This window comes from Thermobia domestica, chromosome 9 (genome assembly GCF_964235325.1).
Source record: "Thermobia domestica chromosome 9, izTheDome1.hap1.1, whole genome shotgun sequence".
Classification (NCBI taxonomy): Eukaryota; Metazoa; Arthropoda; class Insecta; order Zygentoma; family Lepismatidae; genus Thermobia; species Thermobia domestica.
The window spans coordinates 178,699,988-178,725,500 of NC_137462.1; the positions used below are offsets into that span (position 1 = coordinate 178,699,988).

The 25,513-nt window shown below is 35.8% G+C and overlaps 2 protein-coding genes across 2 annotated transcripts in view; both read right to left on the reverse strand.

Moving 5' to 3' along the window:
• LOC145660468 (uncharacterized) overlaps positions 1–25,513 on the reverse strand; it is a 132,697-nt gene that overhangs the window by 78,351 nt on the left and 28,833 nt on the right. The window lies entirely within an intron of this gene.
• LOC145660467 (E3 SUMO-protein ligase ZBED1-like) lies at positions 685–6,900 on the reverse strand. The gene has a single exon (XM_081725529.1). The coding sequence runs from the start codon at positions 2,837–2,839 to the stop codon at positions 992–994; it is 1,848 nt and encodes a 615-aa protein (XP_081581655.1). The 5' UTR covers positions 2,840–6,900; the 3' UTR covers positions 685–991.

The following is a 25,513-nucleotide window of genomic DNA, read 5'->3' on the forward strand; positions in this document are numbered from 1 at the left end:
AGTCATAATGAAAGGAAAATTGTTATATTTGAATAAACAGAGGCAGGACGTAAATATTGTATAATATTTTTCAATACTTCTTTTTATTATTTTACTCGAGATTTCTTCATAGTTTTGTTAATAAATACCGTACTTACCAACATATTCTATTGTCTTAACAAACCAATATATGTTGATAGTAGAGTAGTTTAAATTGCTCGACCTCCTGGACCTTCAGAATTTCATGTCCCCCCCCCCCCCGGTTACGAAATCCTGGCTAAACGAACCAATATATGTTCCAGTAAAATAGTTTAGAATGATCGAGCCCCTGGTGTGATGACCACAGTATTTCATGTCACGGATCCCCCCCCCCTCACGAAATCCTGGCTACGTGCCTGCACCGAGGCTGTATCAGAAGGGTCTACTGCAATGAGGGATTCCGAATCATTTTAGCTCGAGTACTCCTACTGGTGATTGAACCCAGAATACGCTTACAGAAAGCTCGCGCTTCACGCTTTGACTACTTGGCCACGAAGCAAGAGTTTCATATATATCTATATATGAATACAATCTATCTATCTATCTATCTATCTATCTATCTATCTATCTATCTATATATATATATATATATATATATATATATATATATATATATATATATATATATATATATATATATATATATATATATATTAGATAGATAGATATAAAACTTAGCTTCGATTTCCGTTGGAAGCTAGTCATCAATCATCATTAACCTAAGAATAAATCTGCAATATAAAATAAAACAAAATAAGCAATAAGTCAAATAAAAATTAAATATTTAAAAAATACAGAACAGCTTACCTTCGAAATATCTTAGTCGAATGATGATCTTCTGGGAATTTGTGATGAATATAACTCGCAAAATGTTTTTTAAAGATTACACATACGCACACACACACACACAAAAGCACATCCACTTATAATATAAACATATATGTACATACACTACATATGGAACACTATAGTTTTACAGGTTCATGTTCAAAAACACGAGTGCATCCAAATTTTTCGCTAAAAGCCTATTTCTTCTTTCATTCAAAATGAACCCAGCCTTCGAAAATACCCTCTCGGATGGTACCGAAGTTGCTGGGATACACAAGTATTTGTACGCAATCTTCGTTAATTCTGGGAGAGTTGTTCCTTGTTTCCCCCAGAAAGCCAACGGATTGCTTTTCACTTCAATGTAAGGCATATCCAAGTACTGCCTCAGAATTAAATTAGCAGAGCTTGCAGACATGGATGTGGTCTTCATTCTTGCAATATTCTTAGATAGATGATCCCACAGATTATATGGGTCCTCTCCTGCCGATTGTCTAGGTTCGTCATCTGTTACAGCTGTGACCTCCTCACCTGTACGACACAGTCTGATCAACTGTTCGTTTACTAGCCTATATGCCGCTTTTGAATTTTCTTCCATCCCAAAAGCAGCTTTTTTAAACCGTGGGTCCAAATACGTACTGACAGACGCACACACGTTTCTTTCAATGGATCCCAACCTGGTTGATACACCCTTAAGTAAAGAGTCCCGAAGCGCTTGACCCACACTTGTCGTAGGAGATGCATTTTTTAACGCTTGTTGTATCCCACGTACAAGAGGGATCACCATTGATAATGTCGGATATGAATCACCCGACAGTTCGCGCGTCATCTGCTCGAAAGGTTTCAGAAGTGGAATACAATCTTCAATTATACTCCACTCTGAAGCATCAGGCGCTTCGGGTGCTTGGGGTAATGACACAAGGGCTGCTGACAACGATTCCTTGACATTCACCAGTCTTTCTAACATAATTAAGGTGGAATTCCACCGGGTTGGTACATCTTGTTTGAGCTTGAGAGCAGCGTGTCCGAACTGTTCTTGGATGCTGCGAAGTTTCTCGGCAGCTATGTAACTTTGCTTAAAATGCGTTACCATAGCTCTGCACTTTTTAACAACACCTTCTAACAACGTATTTACACTGTCCTTTACAACAAGGTTCAATGTATGCGCGGTACACGGTATATGGGGCAACTTCAAATGATCTGTGACTGCATTGACCATATTTGAGCCATTATCTGTGACAACAGCCACAACCTTATTTCGGATGCCCCACTGCGTCAGTATTTCTATTATCACGGACGCGATGTGTTGTCCAGTGTGACTCTCTCGCAGTTCTTGAGTTGCCAACACAAGTGATCTCAGTTTATCTTCGTGAATACAGTGCGCGGTCACTGTAAGAAAGGATGTTGTATTTTCTGATGTCCAAGCATCAGTAGTTATGGCAACATTCTCACTAGATTTCAACACATTTAGCACATCACTTTTAACTTCGTCGTACACTTCCGGAAGTAGTACTGTTGTTAGCACTTTTCTACTGGGTGGGGTGTACCTGGGTTCTAGTTTTTTTGAGTAAGCAAGAAACCCTTTCCTTTCAACTAGGGACAACGGTTCGAAATCAGTTGCAATCATTTTAACTAATGTTTTGTTGTAATCATGCACCTGGTGTTCACTCAACTCATTACCCCGTGTAGACCCTGCCAGAATTAACTGTCGTGGTCTCTTCGCTGAAGGAACTGTTGGAATCGGTGTAGACGCAGCCGACGTCGAAGGTAGAGATACGTCTTTTGAAATTTCGGCTCCTATATCAAAAGACTCCACTTCGTCCAACAACTGCATCGCGGAATCAATTGTTGGATGCTTTCTTTTCAAATGTTTATTCATGTTCGTGGTATTCCCGAAGAACTTAAGTTCTTGTTTGCACAACTGACACATGACATAAATTCCGTTTTTTGTTTTACGGAAATATTCCCATACTTTCGATTTATTTTGTCTATTCATCTTCTCTTTGACAAAGCGCTGTTAATCTGAAAACGTTCAAACAAAGCGCGAAATGCACTCAAAAATGGGTTCAAACAAAACACAAAATTGAAAAAAAAAGCACTAAATAGAAGAGCACGAAAACACAAGCGTTGTCCACGAAAACAAGGCACAAACTATGTACCTTCTTTCTAGTAACCTGGCTGTATACATTATGACCATTAGAAGATTTCGAAATATTGTAGCCAAATGTTTTCTGAGAGGTTGCGGGTAACAACGCATCTGGGTAACAGAAAAGATCCTGGACAGAAACAACGAAAGCAAAGTGGAAAAAAAAAAAAAAAAAAGGTGGCCTATCCATTATTAGAACTTTATAATCTGTTTCACCTGTTAACAGAACTTTTCTTCAAATGCCTTTCGCAATTCTTAAATGTGCTTTCTTTCTGACTTGAAAAATTAAGATTTGAAAAATGAGCACGGTAGCTTACATCTGATGTGATGCCTTGCTGATTCGGTCCCAGGCAAGTGCGCAAGCAGAAATTTTTGTTGGGAGGGGTTCAAGGTTTGGGGGAGAATCCAATAATACAAGACACTATGTTTATGTAGTAGCGAACATGTATTATTCTGCAGCCGGGAAAAAATATAATTTTCAAGTACTGCCACCTATATTCCTACGAAAAATGATAAAATTAGATTCTTTTTATCAGAAAAGAAATAGTACAGATGATGAGTAAGGTCAAATCTTTCGTCTATATTAAGTAACTAGCAGCGTTCACCCCGCTTCGCTGCGGTCACCCCGGAACGCAATAAACTTTGTTACTTAGATAATTTTTACTTTTTCGCTTTCAAATTGCAAGCGCCTGTCATTTATGTTAACCCGCCGAGTCACGTGGTCATGCGGGTTGCATATACATACGTTTATTTTTACCTATGATGAACTATGGAGACTTGAATGGTCCATTATCTCAAGACACTGGTAATTAAAAATTAAAGTGATATGATAAAAACCATCTAGGGTCCAAATCCTAACAACCCCCCAAAAATGAAAGAAATCGGTTCAGCCGTATTAGCGTGATGAGTTCACAAAGGATTTGTACGTTCTCTTTTATATATATAGATTTGATTGAATTCAGATATATCGAATTACGTGTTTGGATAATAATAACTGATATCCATCATAGTAAAGAGCAAATTAGATCCTACAAGCTGTTTTTCTTACCCCTATGAAATGTCTAATTTTTCTACTTCTTACACGCTTGGAAAAAGTGCAGATTAAAGTAATTAGTCGCTCTCGTCTTATTATATAGAAAAAAATGTCGAGCAGGCATAGATAAAGGAACGGTTAATGTTTTCCATTATATATCGGAAGATTATGGGTTCGAATCTCGTAGTCAACTGCACTCAATATCTTTTTTTCGGAGTTTTCTTCAATTGCACCAGACTAAAATTGACATGGCACCTAATATAGACTATAGGATTTGGCTGACTTCCTTCCAACGTCATAATCATTTTAGTTATTAAATGGCTCCTACAGTATTTGCATCCCGAACTACATTAATAAGTAGAAATAAAGTAGAAATATGATAGAGATAAGTATATAATTAAAGAAAGTACTCTCAGCACACTATTTTTCGCTAAGAAAGATGCAAATTTTCGATTAATTCACACAAATCATTAATTGCTACAATTTTCTACTGCTGTATGCTTTTGCTTTTTACGCCAATGTAATAATGCTGATTTGAATACGAAAAATAAGCATTCATATGTCTCTCAATGAAATAATTAAAAAGCATTATCACATAATGTATGTACTTTCAGTGTATAAAGTACGGGTATTGTGCTGAAGGGAAAGGGGTCAAGGATTGTCTTTCCAAAACTTTTAATTTTCAGGTGTATTTTATGCATCCTTATGAAATTCAGAGGAATTTATGTAAATAGTGTCACCCGCGAGACGAGAAGTGCATTATCAAATTGGAGACGAGACGAGAAACATGACAATTGTCACTCGTTTTCAAGATAAGATAAGGAATTTCCAGTCTCGTGGGCAACACTAGTTTATCCAAGTTTTACGTCCCAAACACTGTTCTAATGTTGTGATACAAAAAAAAAAAAAACTATAATTGATAAAGTGATTGTACAAACACAAAGAATAGCATTCATCAACGCTTAAACATACGCAAGTCATTACATAATATACTTCAAGAATAAAAATGTTTTCAATGTTATCATACCCTTTACAGGTTTCTCGTGATATAGAGCATTCTGATAATTCCTAGCTTAAATTAAGACGAAAGTCATGACATAAATTTTATACATAAATTTACAAAATGAGACGAGACGATGAAAGCTTCCCGGGCATAGAGACGAAAGGAGAATTTTTCGATAACCGAAACGAGATGAGAATTCTAAAAATATTTACGAAACTAGACCAGAAAATCTTATCTCTCGCCTCACCTCGCCTCGTCCTAACACTTTACCTAGGTATATGAAATACAGAGGAGGAAGAATGCAAACTATAGCCCGCAGTAACAATATTTGTTAGTTAAATAATGTACAGACTGGCCCAAAAGTAGGTATAGACCCAGTCCTGTACTGATCGGTCATAACATTTTAGATCATTTGCGTATTGTTATCCATACAGGTATTCACTTAGTTTCTTCCTTATCTACTCTTAATTTATTTTCACTTATACCTTAAGCTCGGAACAAACCGAGCAAATAAATTCATTATCTTCATAAATTAAAATGTCATACTTGATTGATACTGTTCTGTATACCTACTTCTGGTCCACTCTGTATAGATTATGCGTGCCTTTAGATGCTATAGCAAGTCGCTTCAATTACCACTGACTCATTTCTATATAAACGTTTAAAAAATCGTTCTCTATATATTAAAACCGAGTTATAACTTTGCAACACTCAAATAACAAAGCAAGTATTTTTTTTTCTATTAGTAAAATCCTCACAATAGTGTAACATATGTATGCAATTAGTTCTACATTAATTCGGTACCAACAAGTTTTAAGATGAAGGGAGAGTCTGACTACTTGTGAATCCATTTGGTAATAGGGAAGAAAATGAGTAAAAGAAATTCAAGAAAGGCTGACAAAAGAATTACATACCTGAATGTATTCTGATGATGTGGGTAGAATATAGTATATTAAAAAAAAAAAAAAGCCCTAGACAATTTCCAGCCCCGTACAGTAGTATCATTGGTCATGCCTCATTTCCTAGAAAGAAATCTTATATCGTCCGAAATTGGTTCATCTAATTTCTGAGAAAACCCATCCAGTCCTCTTAGTGAGCTTTACAATATTCTCGCCAAAGAAATATTCTAATACTCGCGTGATACTTAAATTTCTTCTTCCCATCCGAAAAAGCCACATTCGTCAGATTTCTCGAACATCTCTGTGACCAATTACCCATTCACCTAGCCGAAATGCCCCCTAAATAAAAGATATTAGCTTAGAAATATTTTACATAGGGTAACAAAACGCCATTTCCCAGGAGATAAGTACAGTGTCATAACACTAAGTGAAAATGCTATGCCTGTAACTCGCATAAATTTGTATCCTACGTTAAGCAATACTTTCTATATCAGCTTGTGTTGTGGAAAACCGCATGAAAATGAAATCAATCGATCAATCAATCAATATCGGGAAGAATGAAGTAATTACATATACACGAAGGAAATAGAATCGAATTAAATTGCATCAGCTCAGTTTACCTGTAACGTATTGTAATGTAGATGATTTAATTATAACTAATCATTCTTACATTTAACCAACTCAGAATAAACTATGATTCATAAATGAACTCCATTCGTAATCGATTGTGATCTTCATTTTTCTTTTAGTTTAATATCCCACGAACATGCACCGAGGCTAAAAGATACGGTAATAATGAAGTGGATAATAATAGTGGAATGGCAAAAGTAAGGGGAAACAAGAGAACCCCGATAAAACCCACACACAATGTTTATCCAATGTTTATGTGGAACAAAACATACTTCTCCTTTTAGCACAGAAGTGCAATTTTGCCCGCATTTGTACTGCTTCGTTGTTCCCTACATCTTTCTTTATAACTACAGCTAGCTGTATAGCATTCGGATGGCATTTCGAAACCCTACAGTGCCTACCACAAATGCTGCAGGCGTAATTCAACTCGGGACCCACTACGTATCTCATAATTCCCATGGTTCGTTTTTATTATTATTGTGAGTGTATTTTAACTAGTGAATTGAGTAATGAGTTCAGAGGCAGTTCTAGAAGGTAGAAACTATCCGGGGGGGAAGACCTTAAATTATGATAGGTAGGCCTATATCATGAGTTTACTATACACTTTCAAAAACACATATAATGGTTTAAATTATTTTTGTCACTCAAAAACTAGGGGACTTAGCCCCCCGACCCCGGGCTACAACCGCCACTGAATGAGTCGAAAACCAAGATACGACACTGAGTCGTTATACTGACTAGCGACGTATGCAGGAATTTATTTTGAGGGGGTCCAAAGCTTTTCCGGGTGTGTTCAAATTCAATATGAGAATAAATTATACTAAAATTCGTAAAATTACCCCTAAAATTATATTAAATTTGCAGACAGATCGAGATTTCGGGGTGGGGGCTCGAACTCCAAGAACCCACCCTGCGTACGTCCCTGGTACTGACCACGTATCATTCTGTTGAACGTTATTATCTGGCGCGATAAAGCCATTCATAGAATGAAAGCTACAATAATTATAGCAAATGTATATGTTAAAATATGCGTATGGAACACTTGCAATTTAGAAATTGTAATTATCTTGTATATTGGTGCCATTGATGGTGTTAATGTCGTCCCTTTATTCAAGTCTGACTGACCAGTAACGAACAAAGTAGACTGATAAAGCATCTGCTTTCCTGTACTTCCATTCCGAGCACAGCTGGTCTCGATTCTGCTTGTGCTCACTTTTCACAAACCGAGTCCAGGATATGTGAATCCAGAATCGATTCTGTTTGTGCTCGGAATTGTTTTCTCATAAATGAGTTCTGAGCTCCGTACTCGATTCTCTACGCTTGCTCTGATTGGCTGGAATCGATTCCGAATTCATTTGAACAGCATGCACCGTAGAGTGAACAGCCTGCACCAGAACTCCACCCACTCGCTTGGCGACACTTGGCGAGTGGTAAAGAGTGAGAGTGAACTTCAGTTGTTAGCCTCGTGTGCTTGCGTGTTACAAAGCCTGGGATTCAGTGCACAGAAACAACGGGAATGCAAATAGATGTGAAAGGAGGATAAACAATGAAATATATAGCTATGCATAAAAAAGAGGGTGGGCAATAGAAAAAGATTCTTCTAATTCGTGTTGCTAATCGTGAAAAAGACAGACATGTATACTTTATTAACTAAAATCCTACCAAATCATATATATATATATATATATATATATATATATATATATATATATATATATATATATTACAATGCCAACTACTTAAAATTGTTATTACTTAACGTAGAATAAAAATTGTTTGCCGCTTAATTACTGTTAGGTCGCAAGAGCGCGCTGGGAAGGGGGGGGGGTAGATATGAAGAAAACCGATTCCGATCCGAGTCCAGAATCGATTCTCTCCCTGCAGAATCGAGTACGTACTCGATTCTCAAAAGTACTCGATTCTGCCCATCTCTACCTACAGCACAAATAGGCTACAGTTCTCAACAAAAACTTCTGATTTCTTCTTCTTCTTTTTCTAGTATTCGATATTTCCTCACCCACAATATGCTCCTCAAAAATTTTCAATCTAATGAGCAATAATAAAAATTGCCTGGGAATACCAAAACTGATCTATTTTTTACGCACCACTCCCACATGGTCCATGCCTTCCAAGGTACTTCAGCTTGATAATTGTATGAAATATGCATTACAGTCAATCATCAATTATTCTTTGAATGAAGATCAATGGACTCAAGCAAGCTTACCAATTCGCTTAGGAGGTTTAAGTGTAAGAAAAGTCTCAGATCTAAGCCTTCCAGCTTTCCTGTTCTCATGTTTTGGAGTGAAGCCACTTGTCTCCAACATATTATACATTCCAGTTGACAAAGTGGAAATTCATCACCTGGCGGAGGGATTGGATATATGGAATGGTATCTACAATAATGAGATTCCCGCTGTATTGGATTTACAACAGCATTGGGATAAAATTATATTAACAACAATAATTGATAAAGAATTGGTTCCTGAAAATGCATTTGATATTGCCCGTTTTAAATCCTTAAGCCCGTCTCACACGGATCTAAACTAAGTCCTCAATCCAGGTTACAACTTGACAGCGTTGCTTAACTCAAACTTCCATGCAATTTATTTTATCCTGAGGTGATGTAGGGGTCCCAGACGATCCTTAACACTAGGTAGGTTTTACCAACAGAGCCTCTCGTGGTCGCTGTATTAAACAGACGAAAAACACTTGAAGAATGTGTTACGCGCAGGACAATCAACTGTCGTAATTGTAAATATTATTGTTTTTCTATTTCAAAATATGAGTTCATCCGAAGATTATGAAATAGCCGTAGCAGCGATATCTGCTCTGTTGTCGACACAAAATCCGCTCTCCTCTCCCTCCCCAAAGAAAAACGAGAGACAGGGAGAAAGAGTAAATGGACCAGGGAGTGAATTCTTCGCCGTAATAATGCACGGGAAAGCACCATATTTTCAGTGGTGAATAATGAACTACTTGCAGAATATCCTCGTTCCTACAATATATATATATATATATATATATATATATATATATATATATATATATATATATATATATATATATATATATCAGGGGCGTCATTTCAGACTTCGCTTGAGGGGGGCAAAAGCACCACCGATATAAGACTTTCCTGTTTTATACTAGTATATTAGTAGATAATCCATTAAGGTATATGTATTCCTTAAACTCTTGGGGGAGGGGGCAATTGCCCCCTCCTGCCCTCCCTAAATGACGCCCCTGATATATATATATATATATATATATATATATATATATATATATATATATATATATATATATATAGAGAGAGAGAGAGAGAGAGAGAGAGAGAGAGAGAGAGAGATTGAACTAATCAGAATTCCATACGCTATTGAAATTTGTAACTCCGAAAATTCGGCAGCGAGATACGAACATGAGGGAGTCTGTATCAGCTGAAAAAAGATCTGTAGATCCTTGTATCCACCAGATTGTACAACTGAAAATCAAATGACTTGTCCAAATCTGTAAATGAGGGCAGTTATCAGGCGCGGAAAGCTAAAATAAAGAGGAAAGAGCAATATACTAGTATAGGTGCTGTGTGTATCCGCTCGGCTCACTACCCACAAAAAATACTCAAATAGCCCATAAAGTAAACTTATACCGCGCCGGGGGCTTCTTTTATGCACTACATCCGGTCTTTCGGTATTGTGCCAGCATTGTAGAACTGTTCCCTAAAATTGCACATAGGTCACACAATACTGATGACAACTCCCATTGTTTCTGTTTCTGGTGCTGGTTTACTTTTGGCGCACCACATCTGAATTTTATGTTTATAAGTATAGGATTACTAGTGTAAAATTATTACAAATGCTTTACAGAAGTTGTATTTTGTTTACAAGTGGAACGCTACTAGTATGAAACCATGACAAATGTTATTGAAACTCGTATCATTGCTAAAACCCATTTGTTTTCACTACCCTCGCTTATGCGGATATCCACTTCGCTGACGCACTCCCTCGCTAGCACTCGGACCATCCAGCTTCGGTTAGATAGTAGCTTTTTAGTGGCGACCTGGCGCAGGTTGTTTTGTATTTTAATTTTTTGGGCTGTAGTTTTTATGCATGCATCCGAACGCTGTATTTATATGCAAATAGTAAAAGAATTATAATTTTTCAACTATTGCTTATGATACCCCCTTAAATTTTAACTATGCCATGTGGATACTTTCATGTCGCTCAGCACAAATCATTTAGAAAACAATAAGAAGGAAATTAGTGAAGGAATTCTGATTTTTGAACGATTATTTCGAGTGGTGCGCCAAAAGTAAACCTGCACGCTTTTTTAAACGTTACATTTTTGGTATACAAATTGTACAATATATTTAAATCACCTATTTTTATTCTTTTAAAAGATATAATTACACTTGTTCACACCTGTAATGTTCGGGCGGACACTACCTACTTCACTGTACACCTTCTCTAAGGTCTTTATTTTTGCATTTTTTTTTTAAATAATATAAATCGTGCTTCACGTTATACAAAAAAAATCATATTTTTCATATGACTCTTAATATCTATAATGCTTCTCTTGTCCAAGCAGCATTGTTTTGAAATTACAGCGAGAAATAGTTGAATGTCGTCAGGCGCTACTCTTTTCTGATTGGTAGTTGTATGGAAGTCCAGAAGAAAATAGAAACTGCTTCTATTTCTTCCAAGTCAGGATCCAAATAAAGACAGCAGAAAATTTTAACCTGAAGTAAGGGCAAGTTACTTCTCACACGATCGTTAAGTAATGTCGTGAGTTTTGGATCGTAAATCGCAGCCTTACTTCAGTCCCGTCTGAGACAGGCTTTACAAAGGAAAGAATCTGGTGCATGGCTACAAGCTACACCGTCAAGAAATATTGGGACTCTCTTAGACAACAACACGTTTCAAATTTGTGTCGCTCTACGTCTCGGCTTAAATATCTGTCACAGTTTCAAATGTACATGTTAAGAACAGGTTGATGAAAAAGGCTTACATGCACTAAGCTGTTCTAGGAGTGGAGGTCGAATTTCTCGTCATGGAGAGCTGAATAATATAATAAGACGAGCCCTTGCCAGCATTGATGTTCCAAATATTTTAGAACCATCTGGAATGTCCAGAGATGATGGGAAACGACCAGATGGAGTGACATTAATCCCTTGGAAAATGGGGCAACGACTGGTATGGGACGTCACCTGTGTAGACACATTTGCACCTTCCCATTTAGCTTCATCATGTAAAGAGGCCGGAAATGCTGCTGAGACTGCCTGTAAGCGGAAACACACGAAATATTCCAAATTAAAAGAAGATCATATGTTTATTGCCTTTGCTACAGAAACCATGGGAGCTTTTAGCAAGGAAGCTAGGGAATTCCTAAAGGAAATCGGATTGAAATTAAATCTGAAGACAGGAGATCCAAGAAGTGCACAATTTTTATTTCAACGCATTAATCTAGCAATTCAGCGAGGTAATGCAGTTAGCATTTTAAGTTCCTTCCCTTCTTCTAAAATGGAAGAATTTTTTTATTTGAAATGAACCAGAAATTATGAACATTTTGGACTGAAAATTTTGTAAACTATTTAAGTTTTGTTAGCTGCATGATATTTTTCATTCTACTTCCAAAGATGAGGAAGATGTACTTATTCGCTCTTCTCAATTATGAATAGCCTAGTTTCTAGATTTTACATTTCAAACAAAAGAATTAGTGTAATGTATCTTCTGTCCATAATTGTCTATGACAACCATTTTTTTTCTGTGGCAATGAATTTTCACTATTCTTAATATTTGTACGCATGTTTGCTTTGTCAAAAGGATTGTATGAGCAAATCTCTAATAGTGACATTGAAAATAGGTTTCAAATATGGATAAGGTGCCTCATTCCGTACTTTACTTACCATAATTTGCGGAGAGCATATCATAACTATGATCGCAAATTAAAACGCTCGTTTTGTCTTGAGTTAACGCAAACAAATATGTTTTTTTCCTTGGACAAGTGGACGCTTGCTTCAGTCCTGGCCAATAATAATAGTAATAGTAATAGTAATAGTAATAACAATGCAACAGTTCTGTATTTCTCTTAAACGTTTCTTATGCCTGTCTCAGACGGGACTGAAGTAAGGCTGCGATTCACGATCTAAAACTCAGGACCTTACTTAACGATCGTGTGAGAGGTAACTTGCCCTTAGGTCAGGTTGAAATTTTCTGCTGTCTTTATTTGGATCCTGACTTGGAAGAAATAGAAGCAGCACGAGAAGCAGTTTCTATTTTCTTCTGGACTTCCATACAACTACCAATCAGAAATGAGAAGCGCCTGACGACATTCAACTTTATTGTTCGCTGTGATTTCAAAACAATGCTGCCTGAACAAGAGAAATATTAATAATATTAATAGAATCATATGAAAAATATGAATTTTCTATATAATGTGAAGCACGATTTATATTATTTTAGAAAACTGCAAGAAGAAAGACCTTAGAGAAGGTATGCAGTGAAGTAATAGTGTCCGCCCGAACACCACAGGTGTGAACAAGTGTAATTAAATCTTTTAAAAGAATAACAATAGATTATTTAAGTATGTTGTGCAACTTGTATACCAAAAAATGTAACATGTTTTTAAAAAGCGTGCAGGTTTATTTTTGGCGCACCACTCGAAATAATTGTTCAAAAATTAGAATTCCTTTCCTAATTTCCTTCTTATTGTTTTTTAAATGGTTTGTGCTGGGCGACATGAAAATATCGACAATGCAGGGGCGGATCCAGGACTGACTTCTGGGGGAGCGGTTGGTTGTCATACTGCTACTTTTAAGGGCTCCAAACTTTGGAATGGGATTTATTTATATATGTAAAACAAGAAAGTTTCCTCTTCTGGGGGGGCGATTGCCCCGATCGGCCCCCCTGGATCCGCCCCTGCCACAACGCATAGTTAAAATTCAAGGGGTGTCATAAGCAATTCTTGAAAAATTATAATACTTTTACTATTTGCCTATAAATACAGCGTCCGGATGCATGCATAAAAACTACAGCCCAAAAAACACAAAACAACCTGCGATAGGTCGCCACTAAAAAGCACGAATGCTATCTAACCGAAGTTGGGGGGTCCCGAGTGTTAGCGAGTGGGTGCGTCAGTGAAGGTGGGTGTCCGCATAAGCGAGGGTAGTGGAAAGGAATTGGTTTGGGCAGTGATATGAGTTTCAATAGCATTTGTCATGGTTTCATACTAGTAGGGTTTCACTTGTAAACAAAATACAACTTCTGTACACTTGTGCAGAAATTCACCGCCGGTGGAAAATAGTTTTTATACAGGCATCTTTCATATGAACTCACTTATTTTATCCGTCGTAAAGCATTTGTATTAATTATACACTAGTAATTCTACACATATAAACATAAAATTCATGTGTGGTACACGAAAAGTAAACCAGCACCAGAAACAGAAACAATGAGAGTTAATTGTCATCAGTGTTATGTGGCTTTCGTGAAATTTTAGGGAACAGTTCAACAATGCTGGCACAATACAAAAATTCCGGGTTAATGCATGAGATGGATTTCCCTGTGCGGTATAAGTTTACTTTATAGGCTATGTGGACATTTATTGTGGGTAGTGAGCTGAGCGGATACACTCAGTACCTATACAAGAAATTTGCTCTTTCTTTATTTTAGCTTTCCGCGCCTGATAACTGTCCTCATTTACATATGTGGACAAGTCATTTGATTTTCAGTTCTACAATCCGGTGGATACAATGACCTACAGACTTTTTTTCAGCTGATACAGACTCCCTGTTGTTCGCATCACGCTGCCGAATTTTCGGAGTTGCTAATTTCAATAGCGTGTGGAATTTTGAATAGTCCACTCTGTAGATTTTTTTTTGGTAGAACGAGGATTTTCTGTATGTAGTTCATTATTCACCATTGAAAATACGGTGCTTTACTGTGCATTGTTGGGGCGAAGAATTCACTCCCTGACCAGCAGCTCCTCTTTACTCTGTCTCTCTCTCGTTTCTGGGGGGAGGGGATGGCGGATTTTGTCTCAACAACGGAGCAGATATCACTGCTACGGCTATTTCATCTTCGGAAGAACTCATATATTGAAATAGATAAACAATAATATTTACAATTACGACAGTTGATTGCCCTGTGCGGACACATTCTTCAAGTGTTTTTGTCTGTTTAACACACCGACCACGAGAGGCTCTGCTGGTTAAACCTACCTACAGTGCCCGAGAATACGACCCGCTCGGGAGAGTAAAGGCGGATTTTCATGTGTCCTTTACCTCCGTGAGTTGCGAGCGATTGTGCTAAACAGCCAATGAAATCACGCATCGGAGATGGCGCGCTACACTCGCGTCAGAGTAGAAATATGTTCAATTCTGACGGAAGTAGCGCGCGTACACTATTGTATTCACTGACTAACATGGCGGAAGTCGCAAACTTTCTATTTTACGCATGCGCATTAGCTAGGGAGTAGTAATTTGGCGCAATACACGCACGGATGTATGAAAACGAAAATAATTTACGGTGAATACACTACATGTGATGCTTCCGTTCTAACGCGGGCATGAAAATCCGCCTTAATACTCCCGGAAGTACGTTTTTCCGCGCGCTACTCTAGACAGTTGTTTTACGCGCTATCCTAGCCAATTGTTTTAAGTTGGTCACAAAATTTATATCATGAAGTACAAGGGGAACAAAACGACCCTATATCATGGAGTACAAGGGCATAAGTACTACAACTACTTATCTGCATAAAAATAAATAAATCACTTTTTTAAGTATTCTTTTCATATTATTTTAATTTAATAAGTGTTATAAAAATGTAAAAATAAAAAAGAACTTTCCTCGGGCGAGGTTTGAACTCGCGCCAAAAGAGGATTTTATTACTAGCATATAGCCTTAGCCCACTCGGCCACTGAGGCCCATGGCAGCAAGCGTTTGTTGTCTGCTATTTGATTGCAAACGTGGCAAGAAGTGGATAACGCCAACCAATCAGAAATGTGTTTCTCGTTTCTACTTCCGGGAGCATTACTCTCCCGAGCTAGTCCTCCGAGAATTATCCTGGCAGTGACGTAGACTTCGCTCTTGGTCAAATGCCATCCCACTGGTTAGAATAGACGCTTCGTTCAATTCAACGTCCAATCCCAGGAAAGAGAAAATGCGCGAACACAAATACCAACTTAAAAGCACGCTCCGTTCTGTACAACAGGAAAGCGAAAAGAAATGAACCGAAATGGGAGATTCGTTTTTGATAAATATACTTGTCATCTTTGTATAACGATAACTGGAGTTCGAGGAGACATAAATGCTACATTTTTTTGCTTTTATATTTATATAACTTTCATGAAGAATATGGTTATTTTATATTTGAATTTTATATTATAAGTATGTGGAAAATAATTTTAAATGATAGCCATTTATGTTTATTCTGTTCTAAGAACACTCAGATTTCAACATGCTACAAACTTTCGTTCTATTGAAGATAGACGCAAACATGCAGTGGACGAAATGGGAGGGGAAGTCCAAAGTTTATTTTAAAGAAACCCCATGTCTTTACCTATCACGGTCCTTGAGTTAGAGGATGATATGTGAACGTGTTTCCTGGTCGCGGAAACAGAGCGTGGGGATTAGTGAATGTAGCTTCGAAAAGTATAACATTTACCAATACGACATAAGAACATCACTTCCAGGAAAAACGAACAGATTAAAAAAAACAAAGCGAAATGAAATGAACTGAAAAGCGCGTGTTTTCTTTGTGTGGGGCTGTACAGTCTGTGCTGACTGGTGAAAGTTGTCAATCCTTTGTTTTATTCTCGTTCTCGAAATTTTGAGTATAAGAATGGGTGATAGTACCTTAAAGAAAGGTAATCCGTTGCATTGTGATGCAGGAGACATTGTTTTTAATGTTTACATCTTTTCTTGCAGCAAACAATAATAAATCTGACAATGTTCATGAAACCTCGCGAGCAACATGTGTCAGTGAGAGATCCGTGTGGCGAATTGTGAAAGAGAAGGAGTAAAGTCTGGACAACCCGTCGTAACACCCTGTAAAGCAAGGCCAAATACACAGAAAAGACAAACAAATTTAGATTCTTTCGATGAAGTAGTAGTTCGTAGAACAATTCATAATCTCTATGCTGAAGGCATTGTCGCCACCTTAAATAAATTATTGTGCGAACTTAAGAAAAGCGTTGACTTCAAAGGTTCTGAGTGGGCATTACAACAAATACTGTGGAAGTTTGGATTTAGGTTAAAAAAATCTATTGGAAATAGAAAACTGCTTTTTGAAAGAAAAGATATTGTCGTTTGACGACATAAATATAGGGTCTAATCTTATTTTTCTTTCTTTTGTCGTAACAATGCATATATATATGCTAGTATTATTCAAATACATTGTTATCTAAATTCTCTCTAGTTCGCTACCAGCATTATTTTAAACTGTAGTTACGACGTGACGTGCGAAGCGTTCGGTGTGCCATCTAAGCACTATTTGTGAATAGCGTATGTTGGTAGCCTTGCAACTGAGAGCGTTGACGTCACTGCCAAGATAGTTCTCGCCGACTGTAGTTTTAAGGATCGTCTGAGACCCCTACATCACCTCAGGATAAAAGAAATTGTATGGAAGTTTGAGTTAAGCAACACTGTTAAGTTGTAGACTGGATTGAGGCCTTAGTTCAGATCCGTGTGAGACGGGCTTAAGGAAGTATTGGAGCTCCCCAATTACAATTACGAATGTAAATTTCCTAAATAATGTTCCTAAACAGTGGCTCCAGTATATCCGATCTGCAAATTACGAAGACCGATGAAAAGTTGTGAATGCGAATGAAGCTAACATGTTGGGGCTGTTTGTCTTAATTCGTGCGTGTGGAGAATGTATGAGGACGAAGCGTTGCAGTTTTCAGCTCGGGGAAAGTACGAGTATATTAAGTGCAGTTATATATTTTAGAAAAGACAAAAATAATACAAATGAGATATTGAATTTGATTATGTTTTCTTTATTCATAGAATTTGAAGCTGAATACAACAATGTTGATACTAATTAAGATACGCCTGTATTGAAGATCGAATCTATATGTGCTTAACCATCTCCTTGTTAAAAGATCCACATTTCACTTAATTTTCATTTATATTATTATATTCACAGTTGTAAAAAATAATGAAAAGTTTAATTGATTAAAATTAAATATTAGAGCAAAGAAAAATAATTGATTAAATTAAAAATCAATGTCACAAAGAGTTAACTTGAAAATTAATTAATTAAAATTATAATAATATTAGGGATTCATTATGATGCAATGAGAATTAGCTTGTAATAAAAATTAACGGATACGATTTAACACATGAGAAAATCAACTCGGTAGGATTTTAGGATTTAGATCTCTGGGCTTTCGGCATCAATGACCATTTAGCCCGTTATGTATGATGGATATCCCTCGGCGAACACACTATATGGCGAAAGGAAAGGAAGGGAGTGGCCTGGGACCTATAAATTAGGTACTATCCCGGCACTTGCCTGGTGTGAATGAGGAAAACCCAGGAAAACCTCATTCAGGATGTCTGGCCTGAGAAAGCTTTTTACACTTTTTCGACTGAGTGCCCCCACCGGGAATCGAATCCGGGACCGCTCGCACCAAAGGCGAGGGCGTTAGCGACTACGCTACGCGAGACCACAATCAAGTCGGTACTATCAAGCAAAACTACTAATTGAGTTGCCTCATTTCAAAATGTGTCTTGTCCATTTTACAAATCTTTAAAGAAATCAAATCTTTTCTTTGAAATCTTAATTTCTACATCTGAAAATAAGTGAAACAAATTCCGTAAAATTTAAAATAAAATCTGAATACATTAAATAGGACAAAATTGCTGAAATTAGGTGCTAACAGACAGGCACGCACCCATAAATTTTTGTTGGGAGAGGTCCAAGCTTTGGGGTAGTCCAATACTACAAGCTACTACGTCTATAATGTATTAAATGGGTATTATTCTATACCCGATAAGTAACTGTAAAATACTTCCACCTATATTTTCAGAAAGAAATGATAGAACTAGATTGTTTTTATAAGTGAAAGAGTACAGATGAATTATAAAATCAAATGTTTATATTACATAAATCACATTCCCTGTTAAACAAGTATAGTTTTAATAAAAAAAGTGTACAAATATATGTTGAGTAGGGAAGTTTTAGGAGGGACCGGGATCCATGGATCCACAATCGTGGGTGTGCCCCTGCTAACAGATCATAAACAATGAAAAAAAAGACATTCCAAAAGAAATGGACAAGAGACATTTTGAAGTTGGGTGACACAAGTAATTAAAATAAGAAGTCATGAAATTGGGTAAATAATGAAAATACATGGATGTGTACCTGGGTCCGATTTCTTTCATAAGGCATCGGTACATTGATGTACCGTTTGAAAATTAGGGAGGGGTACCTGGGACCACCCCTTAAATTTCGGAATGATCAAAAACCAATAATTTGAAAATGTTCTCTAGGACCCTAATAAATACCATTATAAATTTGGGTGATCCATCTCATTCCCTTTCAAAGTTAAAACATTAATATGACCACGTGTTTGTCATGAGGTTAGTTATTAACAAAATTTATTCCCCTTGATGAGGTCTTATTACTTTATATGATTATGTAAATTTGTACAGGGTTACATTGACAATGGTACTTTGGTGTACCTTTCTTAAATTTTGGAAGGGCTACACCGTCTCACTCTTAAATTTACCAATTGCCAAGAGCAAAATTTAGTAAATACTTTCTAGGATCTATTGTAACTTTAAGTGGTCCATCTCGTCCCTCTGGGTAAAGTATTAGTATGGTAGCGTGTTAGGTTATTAGCCTGTTTTTCTTCTTTTAGATGATATCTTATTACCTTATATGGTTATATGGATATGTATAGGAGTCCTGGACATGGGCACATTGATAGGCCTACTATCATCTTATTTTTTTTTTTTTTTTTTTGAGAGGAGTACTTAGAACCATCCTCTTAAATTTGAGAACCTTCAAACAATGGAATTAGGTAAATGTTCTCTAGGAGCCAAATACATATTTCTGTACATTCAATTGGTCTTAACTATCCCTCTGTATGGGTAAAAAAATACTAAGATATAAACGTAAGCAATACGTTGTACCACGTGGAAGTTGTTCGATTCGTGTTATTGACCTAATTTATATTCTTTGATTAGGTTTAACATGTTATATGAATATGTGGTTGTGTACACAATCTATTTCGTTTTATAGGACCTGTATACTTTGATGCTCCCTTTGCAAAATGTAACGACACATAGGACGACTCCTTAAATTTGGGAATTTCCAAATAACAAAATTCGGTAAACTTTTTCTAAACACCAAAGTAAATACGGGTGGTTCTGCTTATTCCTTTCTAAGGGTAAACAATTGCCAGAGGTTCAAATTGGAAGTTATTGACCTAATTTATCCTCTTAGATGAAACCTAACTACAACATATGATTATACGCCTAAGTACTTGGTTAATTCTTTTTTTCATAGGACTTAGGGAAATTGATACACTTTTCTTAAAATTTTCGGGAGAGGTACCTGGGACCATTCTTTAAATTTTGTGAATTGTGATACAATTCGGTAAATGTTCTAGTATGAGACTCGACGTTTCAATGTTGTGCTTAACATTCAATAAGATAAATTGTAATATAATCCAAATTTGTGTGTTATGTCATATCAACTTAACACGTTGAAACTTATTGACACCTCGTAGTCTAAGGTTATTGGTGTAAAACTTTAGAACTTGGATCCTGATAGGCAATGATTAATATGAAACAATACTTTGAACTTGTATTGTCACAACTCATAGTGTAAGATCATTGGTGGCAAGTTATCTTTACTGAAATCTGATTGGTTGATTTTACCTGTAGTTTTAAATTTTACACTTTAAATCTGATAGGTAACCTATTGATATACATTAATAATTACACACATTGAATCTTAGAATTGTAGTTATGACTCATAGGGCCAGTCCTACAATATCCTGATATTCTTTCTGATTACTACCAGTCAGAATTAGATATCAGGAAGTTGTCAGTTACTTTAACACGTGGTTCGTTCTACAATGTACTGTAATGATATATACTCTGTCAGATAGTTAACCGGAAGCAAGGTTCTAACGGACCATTTGATTGGTTGGTTTTCTGTTGCTCATACTGAAAACAATTGAAACGTCAAGTGCGTTTTCAGTGTGCTTGTTTAAATTATCCTATTGAAAACATGGGAAACGGAAATGAGTACCGGTATGTACGTTATAGTCTAGGAGTACACTATCGTAAAGGCAAAAACAAACTTCAGTAATAAACACTTTTTAGGCTACACTCACATATGCATTGGTACCATATACATAGAAATATTGCTGTTCGTCCTTACAACCTAAGAAGCAATACTAAAATTTATAACGTTAATTTCGTTATATATTACACTCCATTTTATAATACTACACGTGATAACACAATCTGAGCTTCTAATTAATTCATTTATTTGATATTCCACCTCTAAACATATGTAAATTAGATTAATAATTTAGATATGTTTTTACATATCATTCAATTTCAATAATTAAACTCTATATTTTTATATAGAATATATTTCTTCATCTCCTAACTACACAAATTACATGGCGATTATATGCAGGCACTTGTAGCCAACGGGTACTATTTATCGTTATAAATTGGCATATATTCGAACTAAAGCTTATCTATCAGTTTGAGTTCTTATCTTGTCAGCAATTTCCTCATGCAGCTGACGACAACTGTCTTTTGTCAATAGAAATCGATCAAAAACTCTTCTTCAGCCCATTTATCAAAGTGATCGATTCGTCTGACAGCATCAACAATTCTTCGATTTCGTCCATGATTCACTACACGACAACTAACAAGTAGCTGATAGCTGTTAAGAGGCAATTGAACTTCCTGTCAAGGTAACAACCAGCTGATAGGGTTTATCAGCCACCTGACTGTTATCAGGACATTGTAGAACACCTATCAGAAAGATGTCAGGAGGATATTTATCTCAGACAGATATCAGAAGATGGTAGGATTGGCCCATAGTCTAAGGCCAAACTTTCAACACATAATACCTGATAAATCAATTGATATGCAAATACAGTTTCAACTTTAGTCACAACTAACTGTCTAAGGGCCAACCCTACCATCTTCTGATATCTGTCTGATATAAATATCCTCCTGACATCTCTCCGATAAATGTTTTCCAATGTCCTGATAACAATCAGGTGGCTGATAAACCCTATCAACTGCTTGTTACCTTGGCAGGAAGTTCAATTGCCTGTTAATAGCTATCAGCTACTTGTTAGTTATCGTGTAGTGAATCATGGACGAAATCGAAGAATTGCTGATGCTGTCAGATGACGATGAGGAGATTGTTCAATATATAGCGAGGCCTAGAAGACCAAAAAATCATCAGTCAACTAATCGATCACTTTGATAAATGGGCTGAAGAAGAGTTTTTTGATCGATTTCGATTGACAAAAGACAGTTGTCGTCAGTTGCATGAGGAAATTACTGACAAGATAAGAATTGAAACTGATAGGTAAGTTTTAGTTCGAATATATGCCAATTTATAACGATAAGTAGTACCGGTACCCGTTGGCTACAAGTGCCCGCATATAAGCGCCATGTAAATTGTGTAGTTAGAAGATGAAGAAATATATTCTATATAAAAATAGAGTTTAATTATTGAAATTGAATATGTAAAAACATATCTAAATTATTAATCTAATTTACGTATGTTTAGAGGTGGAATATGAAATAAATGAATTAATTAAAAACTCAAATCGTGTTATCAATTATTGAAATTGAATGATATGTAAAAACATATCTAAATTATTAATCTAATTTACATATGTTTAGAGGTGGAATATCAAATAAATGAATTAATTAAAAGCTCAGATTGTGTTATCACGTGTAGTATTATAAAATAGTGGTCCTGGAAGTGTAATATATAACGAAATTAACGTTATAAATTTTAGTATTGCTTCTTAGGTTGTAAGGACGAACAGCAACATTTCTATGTTTATGGTGGATATAGTATACGACAGGACCTCATCATTTAGCGAGGCCTCACGAAGTGCAGTCTTTTACGTATTATTCATTGAGGATCTAGGAACTTGAAAATGAGGTAACAAGGCGACTTTCATTTAATTACTGAGTAATATAAAATAAAATGTACGTCGGTTTGCGTTGCGTTTCATTGTGTTTTACGGTATGCGAAGAATAATAATGTGCCCTTGTACATAGTGTATGAGTATATGTGGGGGATTTGAAACACATATCGCACGTCACGTGCACATGGATGCTTCTTACTGTTGCACTACGTATAAAAATGATTTTATTTCATGTAGAAGTGGTAATGGAACACACAAGAAACGCAATTCACAGTGTATTCACACTTCATGTTGGAGTGTAAATACATGATCTGGGTTTCTTGCGTGTTCTATTACCACTTCTAAATGTAATAAAATCATTTTTATACGTAGTGCAACAGTAGGAAATATCCACGCGCACAGATGATGAGGTACTGTTGTATACTATTACCATGGTGCCAATGCATATGTAAGTGTAGCCTAAAAAGTGTTTATTGCTTAAGTTTGTTTTTGCCTTTACGATAGTGTACCCATAGACTATAACGTGCATAACAAAAGATACCGATACTCATTTCTGTTTCCCATGTTTTCAATAGGATAATTTAAACAAGCACACTGAAAACGCACTTGACGTTTCAATTGTTTTCAGTATGAGCAACAGAAGAAACAACATGAAATATTAGAAAATTTTCCGGTTCCCGAAAGCTAATTGGAAAATTATAATTTGTTGCTGACTGACGTTCCTCTACAGAAATTCAATTTTGCACCTGAATGTGCAGTTAAATATTGTGGAAAATTTTCCACTTAAAAGCACTATACATAATATCCAAAATTCTCCGGCTTATGAAAAGTTTTTTTTCCCACTTGTTTCTATATCGTGATGAAAATTTTCCGATTTATGAAAATTCATTTTACTTGTTTCTACAGAGCAATAAAACTTTCCGATTCACAAGAAGTTGTTTTACTTTTTGCATCAAAATGATGAAAATTTTTCGACTCATAAAAAGTCCTTCAATTTTTCCATATAAGAAAATATTTCGATTCATGAAAAATTGCTTAACTTATTCCTACATAATACTGAAAATTGTCTGAGCCATGAAAATTTTCAGATTCTTTAAACGATCTTTCACTTTTTTACATTTCTGTACATGAATCCAATCAATTTTATAACTGCTGAGGAATTGTTACTTCATTACTGATAGTTTTTGGAACGGAAAATTCCACTTCACATCATTGTCTAATTGTGGCTGATAGTAACCAGAAACAATATCAGGATATTGTAGGACTGGCCCTAAGGTAATTATTCTTGGGGCAATCTGACTCGTTAATTACTGAAAAGCTATTCTTAAGGCAATCTAATTGGCTGATCAATATTTTTGGTGCAATCTGATTGGTTTTTCACTGGGAAATTATTCTGGTTGGAATCTGATTGGTTGATCTCTTTCAAATCTTTGCTGCATACATTTTTAAAAGTTTTGCTTAACATTTTCCGACCACTGTTTAATTTTAAATTTTTATTTTGAAAGTGTGTAATTAAAATGTCTTGGTTAGAAAAGTTTTAGTTTGAAACTTTTTGTTTAAAGTTTTTTTTTGCACTCTCTGATAAATGTATTCAAACAATTGATAACCGTTTATTTGTTAATAGAATAGTTAAAAACTGAATAAAGTTTGACGGTTATCCGTGAAACTTGAAGTCATCCTTGGTGCATTTTAGTTTGAAAAATTTGTTTGAAAACTTTTAGTTTAAACTTTTCTCTATGAAAATTTTGTTTTTGAAATTTTTGTCTCAAAATTTGTTTGAATTTTTTAGTTTCAAAATATTGTTCTGGATTTTTAGTTTGAAAAACTTTTCAGAAATTTGTTTTGAAAATTTTTAGTGAAAAATTTTGGTTTCACATTTTTTAATTTGAAAATTTGTTTAAAATTTTTGTTGGAATTGAATTTTTTGTTTGAAAATTTTTGTTTGAAATATTTTAGTTTCAAAATATTGTTTTGAATTTTTTAGTTTGAAAAATCCTGGTTTGAAAACTGTTTCAAAATTCTGTTTGAAAATTCTTAGTTTCAAAATTTTCATATAAAAAGAGAAAAATAGGTTAACCGACCACGTGACCGTAGTAATATTTTACCCATGAAAGAGTACGAGATGGACCCCTAAACTGTCAGAGGTGCATACCCTAGTCCTATGGTATCACACTAAATTTTAAATTTGGCAATTTCGAAAATTAATGATGTTGTCCTAAGTATACCCCTGCCAAAATTTAGGAGTGAGCCAAGGTACCCCCAGGTTATTGATCCTGGGTCAAGGTCCTTGACCTTTAACTCATGGGAAGAGTACCCTTAGCTGTCCTAATTACAACTCTCATTCACAATGTATTCACTAGTTAGTAGTTGGCAAACATGAATTCTTCGTAAACTTTAATTTTAGCGGGCGGTACACGTCTTTCCAACTATAATGATCTTCCTACAATGGTTTCACCATGAATGAAATCACTGATTTTGAATGTTAATGAAGTCCTGCTGACAGTAATATACATGATTCTTGATCTTTCAAATGAAATTTTGATTATGTCATGCTGACGTTGTAAGATCCGCTATTTTTTGCCAATGATAAAAAACAGATAAACGAAGCACTTTTTTTCAACGCTAAGATGTGATGAGATTTCATGGAGTTGTATACTAAATCTGAGTTGATAATATTATTCAAATGATCCTTTGTAGAAGAAGTATATGGATCTGCTGTATAAGAAGTTTAATAGTTCTTGTTGTGTGGCTTCCATGGGGAAATATCTTGCAGGTAAAATAATGTTTCATGATTTTCAAGAATCACCGGTAATCT